Source organism: Carassius carassius, chromosome 27 (genome assembly GCF_963082965.1).
Source record: "Carassius carassius chromosome 27, fCarCar2.1, whole genome shotgun sequence".
Classification (NCBI taxonomy): Eukaryota; Metazoa; Chordata; class Actinopteri; order Cypriniformes; family Cyprinidae; genus Carassius; species Carassius carassius.
In genome coordinates, this window is record NC_081781.1 from 15,050,033 (window position 1) to 15,063,567 (window position 13,535).

The 13,535-nt window shown below is 37.1% G+C and overlaps 1 protein-coding gene across 2 annotated transcripts in view; it reads left to right on the plus strand.

Annotated features, from left to right (window-relative positions):
- bach2b (BTB and CNC homology 1, basic leucine zipper transcription factor 2b) overlaps positions 1 to 13,535 on the plus strand; it is a 94,248-nt gene that overhangs the window by 4,171 nt on the left and 76,542 nt on the right. Inside the window, exon 2 of one of the 2 annotated variants that reach the window (XM_059512902.1) lies at positions 8,922 to 9,193. The exons of the other annotated variant lie outside the window; for it this stretch is intronic. Coding sequence (XP_059368885.1) covers positions 9,128 to 9,193 — 66 coding nt within the window. The 5' untranslated portion in view covers positions 8,922 to 9,127. The remainder of the gene's footprint in view (positions 1 to 8,921; positions 9,194 to 13,535) is intronic. 2 annotated transcript variants of the gene reach the window in all.

A 13,535-nucleotide genomic window follows, 5' to 3' on the forward strand; every position in this document is an offset into this window, starting at 1 on the left:
AAGCAAATCTCACTGGCTGTTGCCACAGGGTCAAATCCTGATTGGACTGTTTTGTTCTTGGATTTTTGGGATTGTCTGCTTGTGTTATCTGAATCAGACTATACATCACTGTATCCCAGTGAAATTGTCTCATTTGAAAGTTTTGACTTGCCACTGTCATCCAGTGCTTTTAAACGGTGTTAAAATGCAGATAAACATATAAATAAAAATGACTGACATGGCGGTCCACATCTGGCCTGAATTGAGCTCTAGTTAAAAACAACAAGCGCAAACGAGCAGGAAGTTTATGGGTGGAATAGTGGAAGCGTTCGACTCAATGGAAGCCCATAAAAACCACACCAGGAATTCCGTAACAGTCAACAGTCTCTCCGGCCCACAGCAGCGTGTGGAAAGAGAATTCCACTCGGAGCGCTGAATTAACACAATTACCGTCACGTTCGGATGATTGCTTTTTAAACTCCTTCTTTGTGGGAGTTCTGTTTTAAGTTGAATCGAGGGATTTATGTGTGTAGTTATTAATGGATGACGTGTGTCTGTCAGATTTTCGGTGCTTCCTCTTGGCGGCGTCGGCTCTGAGCGAGCAGTAAACATAAGGCACAGCTGCTGTTTTGATACTGTCAGCCTCTCTCGCACATAGTAAACCTCTCACATTCTTTCTCATTGATCTTTTTCTCAATGTACACTACAGTTCAACAGTATAGGGTCAGTAAGATTCTTTCCAATGAATTAATTAATACTTGAACTTAGCCAGGTTGCATTATAAATTGACAATAAAGACATTTAGAAATTCTAATAAATGCTGTTCTTTCTAACTTTTTATCCATCAAAGAAACCTGAAAAATGTATCACCACAAAAAAATTCAAAATAAAAAAAAGATTCAACTTTAATTTTGATAACAATAACAAAGGTTTCTTGAGCACCAAATCAGCATATTATAATGATTTCTGAATAATTTGTAATGGTGTTTAACAATATTATCTGTAGTTTGTATCAAATAAATACAGCGTCTGTGAGGATAAGATACCTTTATGTACTTGTATGAAAACTCATATGAATGGTGTGTAATATAAGTTGTTCTGAGACTTTAAATAAAGGTCATTTATATAGGACCACTAGTGACATTTGTCATAATCAATGTTTTTATATTTAAGTTATTATGAACTGTTTCCTAATTTAATATTGTGGCAATATAGGAGTGTAGAAGGGGTTTTAGTATTATTCCAACTATGTCTAGAGAAAAATGGAAACTAGCTGTACCTGTTTAAATAACAATGAGGGTTGAAATGCAGTTTCATGTACTGTATTTTTATTTATTTTTTTTAGATCAAGATGATAAGTGTCATAGTTAACTCAGCTGTGGCTCTTTGTGTTTGCAGAGCTCATCATCTGCAGTCATTTGTTATTTTTTTCCTGTTTCTGTGGCAGGTATTCACCACAAAGTTGTTTGCCTTTGTGAAACTATGCTGTTTCAATTTACGGCAAGTTTGGTTTCAGCGTTTGAGCCTGTTGCCCTGCAGGTTTTAGATTGTGTGTGTGCATATGCACACACTTACAGGATAAGTAAGTACATGTTTAATACTATGAATTTTTTTTCCCATCATACTTGCCAGAATGGCCATATAAACATGATTTGTATCTTAAGAAATTTTAGTAGCAAATATTTTAGCTAAGAGAAGTTCTAGTATAAAATGCTGTAGCAGAAATCATGCAATCACATGTCCAATTGAGTCACACCTTGCTTTAAAAAGAATATCTGTCATCATCTACCCATCCTTATGTCTCTCCAAACCAGTATATGACTTTGTCCTGTGGAACAACATTTCAAAGCGGCTTTTTTCATACAGCAAATGTGCATGGTGGTCACTATATATTATATTAACTGTTTTCTATTTTAATATATTATAACAGAATTTTATCTTGTCATTGCAAAGCTGAATTTTCAGCAGCCATTACTCCAGTCTCACATGATCTCTCAGAAATTATTCTAATATGCTGATTTAGTGCTCAGGTAAAATTTCTTATAGTTTTAAAGCTTAATGTTTTTTTGAAGAAACAGTGATACATTTTCTCATGGTTGTTAAAAAGAACAGCGTTCATTTGAAATAGAAATCTTTTTTAACATTACAAATGTCTCAGCTGTCACTTTTGATCAATTTAATGCATCCTTGCTCAATAAAAGTATTACTTTCTTTCCGCTCCTATAAGTCTAAAGCTAAATGCATCTCCTCTGTGGATGACTCGTCCTGTGTGCGTTGGGTGTGTGTGTTTGTTCTGCTGTTAAATTGGGATCTGTCATCCCTGTCAGAATATTCATGCCTGCAGCTGCTGAGTCACATGTGCACTGCAACTGGAGAACCCTGGAGAACGGCAGACCACTAGCACGCTGTTTTCCCATCTTTCAGACTTGTTTGGTTACTTTCACTGTACTTTGCACACTCATTCATGTAACTTCGCTTTACTCTGCAGTCTGCAACTCATTCATTCTCACATTCTCCATGTGCCAGACATCTCTCTCCTCTCCTCATCTCCTCTGCGTTCCGCTTCGAGTGGGAGTTAAAACCAATTGAAAGTTTAGATGGAAGTGAGGCTGACTCAGTCTGTCCTGCTTGATAGAGCATTTTGGCGCAACATACAGCATACAAATATGTCCAACATGTGGCTAACTTCCATAAGAGCTGTTAGATTCAACTGGTATGTTCAGAAAGACACTGCAACCGATACAGGAAACAAGTCTACATCTATCGCAAGGGGGAAATTTACCCACCAAACACCTACACAAAGTCCTACACAGTGTTTGGCTGAAGTAAATCTGGTCAAAATGAGTTGCCGGTCTAGTATTTTTTTATTTATCTCTATGCATTGTTTGGGGATATAAAGATAAAAAAAATTTCTACTGTACATTACAGTCATTTGTAATTTTAGCTATGACAATTTATATAAATTATATAATTTTTAATCATATTAAAATATTAACATTTTTATTATATTATTTTAGCAAAAATATTTATATTATTTAAGAAAGGCATATTTAATTAGATTTAATTGTAAATGTTATATTTTCATTTATATTTAAATGCATATTTTATATCTGGATATTATAGTAATATATGTACAACCATTTAAAAGTTTCGAGTCTTTGGAGGATATTTTTTTATTTTTATGTTTTTGTTGAATAAACATTTCTTCCTATTATTTGTTAACAGTTGTGCTGTTTAATATTTTTGCAGAAAGTAATAATGTTTTTTTTATTCTATGGTGAATAAAACATTCAAAAGTTTTGTGTAAAAGTGCAAAAGGATGTAGCAGTGTAAGAGTTTTACTTTACTTTTTATCAGTTAAATACATCCTTGTTGATTAATAGTATTAAAGTAATTAAAATGATTCATTTCTCCTTTTTTTTTACTAAACCCCAAACTTTTGAATAAAAGTATTTTTTACATTATATATTGAAAAGTGTGTTTATATATATATATATATATATATATATATTACTTTATATTTAACATTGCAGGCTATCCCAAATGAATGCATTTTATCTAGTAAAGGTAACTTCTACAGATATCCCCTGGAAAGTATGCATGGCGCAGTGTACACTAGCAGGCATCATAGGAATTGGAAACAGCTTGTGCAGTGTCACTGGATCTCCGTTTGCAGCTCTTCCTCTCTTTCTCACACTCGTAACTGCTCCAGCATTATTTATGCACTGATGTGCTGCTGTCTGCAGAAATCTCCAGGCCTGGCCACCTTATCAATGCTTGGCTGCTCCGAAGTCTTAAGCTCAGAGTACTTGAGTGCTACTCTCTCCAGACATGACAAACAGGCAATCAGTGTCCTGAGTGAAGCAGGCAGGAGTGTCTTTACTGCCTGCAAAACAGCCACTCCAAGTACTGCAGTGAATGTGGGCCAGGCACAGCCTCAAGCAATTACACAGACACACACTCATATTTACATTATATACATAGACACACTGTCACACACAAATGAAAACGGTTTCACACCACAATAGGACTAAGGAAACGTGCGCGGGAGGGCAGGGGTGTCATTGGCCTGTGTCGGTACAGATGAGTCATATGCAGTGTGCTGTGTCAATATTGATGCTCAGACTAAATATAACCTACACACCACACCACAAAACTTACTAAAGCACATAACACACACACTAGTGCCGCCCAGCCTGGAAAATCTGTTTTGTTGTGTCTTTCGGTTTTTTCCTATTTCCCCCATCTTTCAAGATGACGCCGTTGAATGCTTTCCTGCTTATTTTAGCATATATGAAAATGGTGTTGCTATGAATGTTTCATGCCATATTTACCCTTAAACATTTATGTGAATGATTCAGAATTGGGTATGTTTGCCAGCAGAAGTGTTGATGTTTTTTCTCCGCTCTGTATGTGCGTCATTGGATGCTCTGTCAAGGCTTATCCCAGGTGAACATACCACAGCTATGCTGTCAAAACCTCCACTTCACACTCTTCCTCAGAGAAATGGTTTTGAGTTGGATTGAAGAAAAAAATAAAAGACCGTTCCTGTACCTTGGCAACTTCATTTTCAGATTCCTTAGATTTGCAGCCAACCATAACTTGCAGAAAAATGTGAATGTTTTTGACCTCGCTCTCTCTCTTGTTCTCCATTACTCCATAGTGAATTGCTGCATGGGACAGCGGTAATTTAAAACAATGTCGGCTGAGAGCCTGAATGAACTGTGTTTCAGGCATGCTAGATACAAAACTTCCTGCCAAGGTCAATTTCTTCCCATTCTGGCTTTTTTTTCCCTATTTTCTGGATGGGAAATAGTGACTTGAGTCCACAAGAGTGGAAGGTATTTAAAACAATCAGTGGATTCCTGGTAAGTGGGTGAGATCATTGTTTTAGAGAGAGACAGCTAGTAAAAAGAGATGGGGAGCGAGGGATGGAGGGCATCGGGGGGGGACCCCTGCGCGGCGAGTTGTTTTCCGCTTGCCAGAGCGACTCGGCAGGCAAAGTGCAGTCGGAGGGAATGCTGGATCAGGCAAAGGTCAGAATTCCTCCCAGACGGATTTATTTGTATTGCTTTGCACTTCAGAATGAAGAACAAATCAGTCCCATTATGTGCGTGGAGGTTTTACACCGCAGTCTATTGGAAACATCTGTGGATGATGAACGTTTGTATGAATAATCATGAATAAATAATAATCTTTCAGCAGAGGTCAGCGCAAACAAGTCAGCGGTGTTGAACACTTGAGGAGTGATGGATAGATTAAACTCTGGTTGGACAGCTCTTATCACAGGTTTTGGTTTAATACGGTGTTAAATTTTATATTTTGTGTATGTATGAAATTGAAAACATTTAATATATACATATACTTTTCTTGGCCTTACTACTAAACACTAGAATTGACAAACAGCTTCAACTGTTTAAAAACAGGGACAAATTATAATTTTTGTAAAGTTTTTGTAAAGTTTTGTAAAATTTCTCATTTTAATGCAATGTTTTACTTGCCATTTCTTTGCAGTTTTTGTGAAATGTACTAGTGATTTCTGAGTGAAAATAGTTTTTACACCAGTCAGTTTTCAGTTTAACGACAGTTTTGCATATAACATATTGCTATTTTTTGTTGTTGTTGTCATTATTGTTGTATTCTTATTTGTTTCAGATGGATACTTTTAACGAAAATGAGCCCGTGTCTGACTACTTTATTAAACAGAAACATTTAATCAAAAAATGCATACTAACACAATTAGTTCAGTGTCATTTTTTTATTAATCTGTTTGTTTATTTGGTTAAATATGTTGGTTGATGGTGTTTTTTTTTGCGCCAACTAAGATAATATTTAAAAAAAATAACTTGTAATAAAAATAAAATGTAATACTATTATCAATATTATTTTCTATAGTGTTATAAGTAACAATCTTTTTACTAATATTTTTTATTAATCAACAATAAAAGTAAAGATAAAAAATGTAATAATATAAAATTATTTTTACTTTTTTTAACTTAATTATAATGAGTATTATTATTGGTGCTTGTGTTATATGCTTTCTGTATATGTATGTTGAATGATGAGGATCATCTTATGTGAAAACAGACAATAAGTAATAAAGAATTTTAATATTTTTATTAACGAGTAATTTATTCAAGTCTATTTCTTTGTAAGACATCTTTGTAAGACATTACACTTGCTTTTTTGTCATTTCAGAATTTCATTGTTTTTGTCACATTTTGATTTCAATACGCATCAGCTACTGTTAACTTCGTAGTAGCTTTCAAAACAAGAGTTTATTGTCTGAAAGGCATTTTACGTTCTCTGGAGTAAATTAATGATTTGTGGGGCACTGAGGTGTGAATGAATAAAAACAAGTATGATATGTGGTTTCAGTCTTTGTGCAGCTGGAGGTGTGTAAGTGTGTGTGCATCCTGTGAGAGTCGCACAGGTGGCGAGGGGGAGGGGTAAGAGGTGGGAGTGGAGCAGCAGGGGTGGCGGGACCACTTCCTGTCTCTAATGTACAGTAAATCGCTCGTGTCTTTACCAAATCAACACCGTGCACCGGTGGTGGCTTTACGCTGCCTGACAGAAACCTCTTATTGGTTGAGCTCTTGCAGTGTGGCTTGCAGAACGTGACAGCTTTGCTTTGTTCTGTCTTTATTTGGGTAGAGATGTTTTCGCAGTGTCTTAAAAGAGAACGATAACAACAGTAGGCTACATCATTTACAGCAGAAAAATATATATTACAGCAGAGGTTAGAAACCATACACGAGCGACATATTTTTTGCCGAATGTTGCAGCCGTAAACAAAAGCCTAAGGTCAAAGGAAATGATGTTTCTGCAGAATGGAAAATATTAAACATGGTATTTGAGAGTTCGCTGTCATGTAGTGCAGTTTGACGTATGGAATGCTGCTTTTACTCGCCTGAGGTGGGAAGTTTGACGTGCGTGTGCGCGGGACAGAATTACAGTTTCTTAACCTGAGAGCACAATGGTCACGACCACAGACCTCAAAAGCTTTGAATGTTCTATACACAATATAATACTGCTGTTAAGGATGCATTGATCCATAAATGGATCTCTCTCTGCACGCGGCTCAGAGTCTAGCTCGATTTATCAGGTAGCTGAAAGAAGCCACTCGGCCCACCGTTAGGTACGGACAGATTTATGGGCATGCAGTCAATAGCTGTGACCTTAACTTACAGTCAACAGGTTTAAGTGCCAAGGGTCAATGAGTCCAAGACCCGGTCATTCCAGTGAGGAGTGTCTTGAAGGAAAACATGCTGCTGCCTTTAACTGTCTAGCTAAGACTCCACAACGAATCTTGAGGTTGCTGTTAGTTTTATAGGTGATATCTTTGACTTTGTGCATATTATTTATATTCTCAAAACATTCGTGGACATAAAATATGTTTTTTTATCATGGATCTGTGTGATGTACAGTGATGTGATTGATATGATGATATGATTATATATTTTTTTTAATTGTTAACTAGTAAGTAATAATTAATAATAATAATAAAATAATACTTTTAAGAGGTATTAACATTATTTTTTATTTAAAAAAAAATAGCTTTTGTTAATTGTTATTTGAAAAGTAGTTTTTAAATAGTTTTTGGTTAGATCTTTTGTTTCAAAGAGCAAGAAAAGAAGCAACAGAATGTGGCTCTAATTTTATATTAAGATGCTTTTAAAATTTTAGATAATAGCCTTTTCATTGTTCCCTTTATTTGTGGTTCTTGGTCTGTTGATGTAGGTGTTTGTATTATATTTTTATATGTGTTATATATATGTTTGTAAGAATCTTTGTATTACATATATTTGTATAGTTTGATGCATGCAGTGGAACAGTTATTTGCAGATGCACGGAAGATAACTAGTCAGGGTTGTTTGTCTTCTCAAACAGACATAGACAGGGACAGTCTTGAAGAACAGGGCTCCACCTTTGCCTATAGGCAAATGCTTACAGCAATTACTAAGTTTAAAAAATGGAAAAAAGAAGCCAAAAAATGTAGGGCGGTGTAACATTTCAACTTCTCAGACTAACTGTCTGACACATACCTACGTGGTTTTAACATTTAGAAATGTTTCCATGAAGCACATTCTAAGAAATAGAAACAATCATGTATTATCACATGACCCTAACAATCTTTGTTTTGTTTAGTTTTTTGTGATTTTTATAATAGATTTACAAATTGTATATAATATTTTAGATGTATATAATAATGTAACTTTACATGGTTTTATTTTATGCTTATCTTAAGTTTAGATTATTGTCTTTCTATATTGTTCTTATCTTTAACCATTACTTTTTTTTTTTTTTTTTTTTTACAATACAACCGATGCAAGTTTATTTTACTGGTGTAAACTATTATCACAAACTGTGTTTTTTTAAGAAAAGTTTAGAATATACAAAACAAACAACAATAGTTTTACAGTTAAAGTGTCAGACTTTAGTAAAACCTTTATTGAAACCTCAATTAAAGCTGACCAAAAAACTACTAAATAAAAAGAAAGAACAAGAACATTTATATCTAATATAATTAATGCAAAAATCAAGAATGTTCAATGTTCATGCCTTTTTCCATAATTTAATGTCAGAGAAGTTGATGAATGTATGCACAAGCGAAATAAACCACATGGTTAAAGATTAAAAAAGATGTTAGGTTGACATTCATTAACATACATGGAAAGTACAAGTGTCCCACACCAGAACAAATGACTGCCAAATTAGGTTTCAAATGTTTCTGAGACTACAAATGATGTAGCTCACTGTACAAACACGACATCACTTTGTAAACTGTGATTCATTACATCATTCGTTTAGAATAAGCGCGATCTAAATTAGGTGACTAAACCTGTCGGTTTTGCCTCATAAGATGTAGACTGATATTTGTTGTTTTGATTATCTGAGAAAGATGTGATGTATGATAATAAGAAATTCACTCTTCATTACAGGAAAGGAAGTATTGCTGAGGTTTACAGTCAATGAAGTCTGAGGGGCGTGTGTTAACGTGACGAGGTGGAGCTTACTCCACACAGAGAGACGTTCCTCTATTAGGAGGCCTGTGCTGTCGACCCCGAAAACCCAGCCGAAAACTGTTGCTGGCGCTGCACCAAAACATGCGTCTCAATCCCACAGTCACACAGGAGCATCTCAGCGCATGCTAACACTCGGAGCTGTCGTTGTCACCTCCTGTCAGAGCAGAAAAACAATGGAACAGACCACTGTGAGTGATCATATTTGAGTTGAATTGCATGACTTTTGCTTTTACACCCAAATGCATTTGCATAAAAGATGGGCGACTTGGCTTGGAAATGCTATATTGTTTTGTTGGATGTGTTTGCCAGGCAGAGTTGACTTCAGACATTGTCAGATTTTTTATAGACCCAAAAGATCATGGAAGCGGATCACGTTCACATAGGTATCAGGTCAGTTGTGGGGCGGGTAAATGTTTGACGGGTGTCCTCAAACATCCCTGCAAGCGTCCGGTGGTCCCCTTTGAGAACTTGAATGAAACCACCTGCAATCTTGCAAAAAATCTCCAATAAACATTGTATATCTAGTGTTTAGTTTCAATTAGGAAGTCTGCCATTTTGAAGAGAAGGCACATCGGGTGCAAAATCGCACCAATAAAAACCAGATTTCTTAAAAGGTTTTCTTTTCTGATCTAGTTTATGTACTTGTATTTCTAAAGTGTCTTGCAAAGGAAATAAAGCTTCCTTTTCACAGTTTCCTCTCCAGGTGCTGCAAATATCAACCGTATAAATAAATATATCGAGCCGCAAAGTGACTGCAATATTAACTTTCATTGTAGCTGAATTCCTGCCAGAAGGTTCAATCTAATTATGAAAGCATCATAGTACCTTGTCGGATCCATTTTCTCTTTCTTTCCCTGAAAGTTCAGTAATACATGCCAGTTTAACTTTTAATATGGAGAAGCGGCTTTTGCTGCTGTGAGAGGAAAAGATTTGATCATTCTGAAATGTGACTCTGAAATCCTCGAGTGAACGGGCCGCACATGCATCTTATGTGTATGTAAAGTCAAGCCTCATATCCCGTCTTCATTGGAGGGCTATTAAAAAGGACAAAAGAAAGCTTTGTCTCAGAGTCATTGGACTCACTCACAGACTTACATGGGTAAAGCTGCTGGTTGGTCAGCCTAGAAAGTTCTTGTTGGAGAGCAGATTTCCCAAGATTTTTTTCGAGGAGATGAACTTTTGAAGATCTCCTGATGTTGTCAATGTCAGCCATGCCACACCTTACTACTATAATGATAAAAAGTGTAATCTAAATGTCCGAGACCACACATGGAAATGCTTGTTTTGTGTTTTTCTAATTAAATATAAATTGTTTTATTAATATATTATCAGTATAACAATTTGGGTGAAAAGTTGAATTTTAAAAATGAAGACGAACTTCAGGATGTTGTAGCTTTTGCTTGCACACTCTTTTGGTTTAATGACAGCAGCACTCGAGCTGCATGAACACAAATTTTTCAGTCCTAATGATGATCATGTTCTTCAGCATGATTTGTGACGATCCAAAGAACATCTTGTGTTGCTGTGGACGAACATCTGACCATCTCTTCAAAGAGTCACATGATTCACGTCTTCTTTGATTAGTGATCTAGAAATACTACACAATAATTGTACTCTTTTTATGGCATTTTATGTCTTTGTTTAAAGTAGCGGCAGATCTTTTCTTCTGTACTGCGACACACATTCAAGTGATATAGCTTTTCGAAAAAGAAAAAAAGTAGGATGGGGACTTAGCCATCAGTTCTTGATTGGATTATAAGATGTGGGCATTGCTTGCAAGCTTACAGGGACAGAATTTAAGTGGACTAAATGATTGGAGAAGATTGTCATTAGTCACCACGGGAAGACTCAGTCATGTCATTTTGATTCAAAATTACGAGAAAATTAGTTTAAAAATATGAGTGAGTGAGGTGACATTCAGCCAAGTATGGTGACCCATACTCAGAATTTGTGCTCTGCATTTAACCCATCCGAAGTGCACACACACAGAGCAGTGAACACACACACTGTGAACACACACCCGGAGCAGTGGGCAGCCATTTATGCTGCGGCGCCCGGGGAGCAGTTGGGGGTTCGATGCCTTGCTCAAGGGCACCTAAGTCGTGGTATTGAGGGTGGAGAGAGAACTGTACATGCACTCCCCCCACCCACAATTCCTGCCGGCCCGAGACTCGAACTCACAACCCTTCGATTGGGAGTCCGACTCTCTAACCATTAGGCCACGACTTCCCATATGAAACGTATATAGGGATGAATTGTTCACAATAAGATCTGTAACCTGAATTTAGAAAATAGATAAGGTGAAAATCATGTCGACTTACATTTTCCAAATTCTACAACTTGTCGACATACAAGTGGTTGCAGTACAGGCGTCCCAAGTTCGAATCCCAAATCAAGGACCTTTCCCTATTCTACCCCCTATATTTTGCTTCCTTTCAGTTCTGATCTGTCCTGTCATAAGAAAGGCAAAAATGCACAAAAAAAAAATATTGAAAGAAAAACAAAAACAAAACAAAAACGAAAACTTAGATTTCCAGTCTCGGTGTGCAAGCTCAGATTTTACAATGTCATGTAAAACACATATTGGATTTATATTGATTAACTGATCATTTACAATTTAAAAAGTCAGTATAAAGTGACATGGCAATTTACTGTATATCCTAATCTCCATATATGGCTATCATCTGTATCTACCCTCAGTTCGTCCTCAGTGTGTGCACACTGTGAGCTAGCGATCTGTCCCGTTCCCAGCGTTCTTTTCTGCATGTGCAGCATGGAGTGAAGCCAATGAAAGAGGACATTGTTCAAGTCATAGTGAGGCATGTTGCATGCACTTATAACTCTGAGTGGGTGAAGTTTCCCCCATCATGCACCAGGAATGCCTTTGAATGACTGGATTGTCTGGAAGGGGAAAAGCAGCAGGCTTTCAACACTTTTGTTTTGATTTTTTGCTCTCCCATCTCTTTCGTAAACTCAACGATACTGTTGCTTAGCCTTATAAAAGGAATCATTCACACAAAAAAGAGAATTCTCATCATTTACTCACCTTGATGTCTTTGGAACACAAAAGATAAAAAGTGCATATAATAAAAGTCAAAGCAAAAACAACATTGGACCCCATTGAGTTTTATTACACGGTCAAAACGTCTGATGGTGAGTAGACGGTGATAGAATTTTTGGGGGGGTGAACTATCCCTTTATGTAACCGGGGAACATAACTCACTTTACGACTTTGTGTTTTGCATTAAGCCAGCCAACAAAGTGGACAGAGGAAAAAGAACATAAAGGAAAGAGTGATTTGAGTATGTTGTAATGTCATGGATTAAGATGCCCGGCACAGCTGCATCAAGGCCCGACCGTACAGTGGTGTGTTTCTCATTCTCTCCCATGTCCGAGAGCAATGACTCGTTAAAACGTGTGACTCAGAACGGCTTGTTTGTGAGCAGACCACCTCCAGAGTTTGATTCATAGGCTTCAGCTATTGATTCAAGTCTTCCGCTTGTGCCTAACAAAGAAAACAAATGGCTTTCACGTCTCTCCTTCCCTCTCATGCATTCTTTTCACTCAAAGGGCATTGATTGATGAAACCACACAAGTGAAGGGTCCCGATGCCACGGGGGGCTCCAGGCTCTCAGTGATGTAATGTTTCTGGGGTCTGGTGAGCGAGCGGCTTGATGCAAATATGAAAACAAAGATTTAGAGATTTCTCTAAACATGCTCTCGTTTGTTTTCGTTGAGTCTCAGAGGAGTGTTCGCTCTCCGTGAGTTTTCGCACTTACGTCATGGAATTTGGCGACGTTTATGTCCATTTAGCAAGGAAAAAGTTTTGTGGGAAATCAGTTGGTAATTATTTCCAAAGATTAAATGACACAAAATAGCCTATTTATTTAAAAAAAGAGGAGCATGAGGGCGAACATTTCATCATATCCTAATGAATGAATCACAAACACACCCTTCAATGGCACCCTGAGGGGTTAGTTGATATTTTGTGTGCTTTTTAATATGACAGGTAAACCTTTGGAAATGACTGACACCGTTCAGTTTGTAAATGACCATTTTGTGCTGGCTTGCATAGCGTCTTTTCAGCCATTCCCTTTGGTTGTTTTATAAATCACAAATGTGACACCGGCCACAGAGTTCATTTTACTGCCCCGTGAGAAACTTGGGGCTATAACACCATCTCCTGTTCTGGGTGTGTTTTGGTTCGAGGAGTCTCGTCTGTGTCAAGAAGCTGCATGTTGAGGCTTCCTCCGACGCTCCGAGCAGTAAGGAGAGCAAGTGAAAGGTCATGGAGAATGAGTGTGAGAGAGAGAGAGGGGCTATTTTTAACCCTGCTGTATCACGTACCATCTCCTACCATGAGATGAGGTGAGGGAAGATATTTCAGGGAGCTCTTGGGTAGCCATTTAAGCCAGGTGAAACCAGGTGCGGTTTTCATCTAATTAGCTTTTTGAAAAGGAAGTATCTATATCAGTGGTCATCAAGAGAGTACAGGGTGGAGAGTGGCACTTCTCTAGTCTGCTGCTGGTC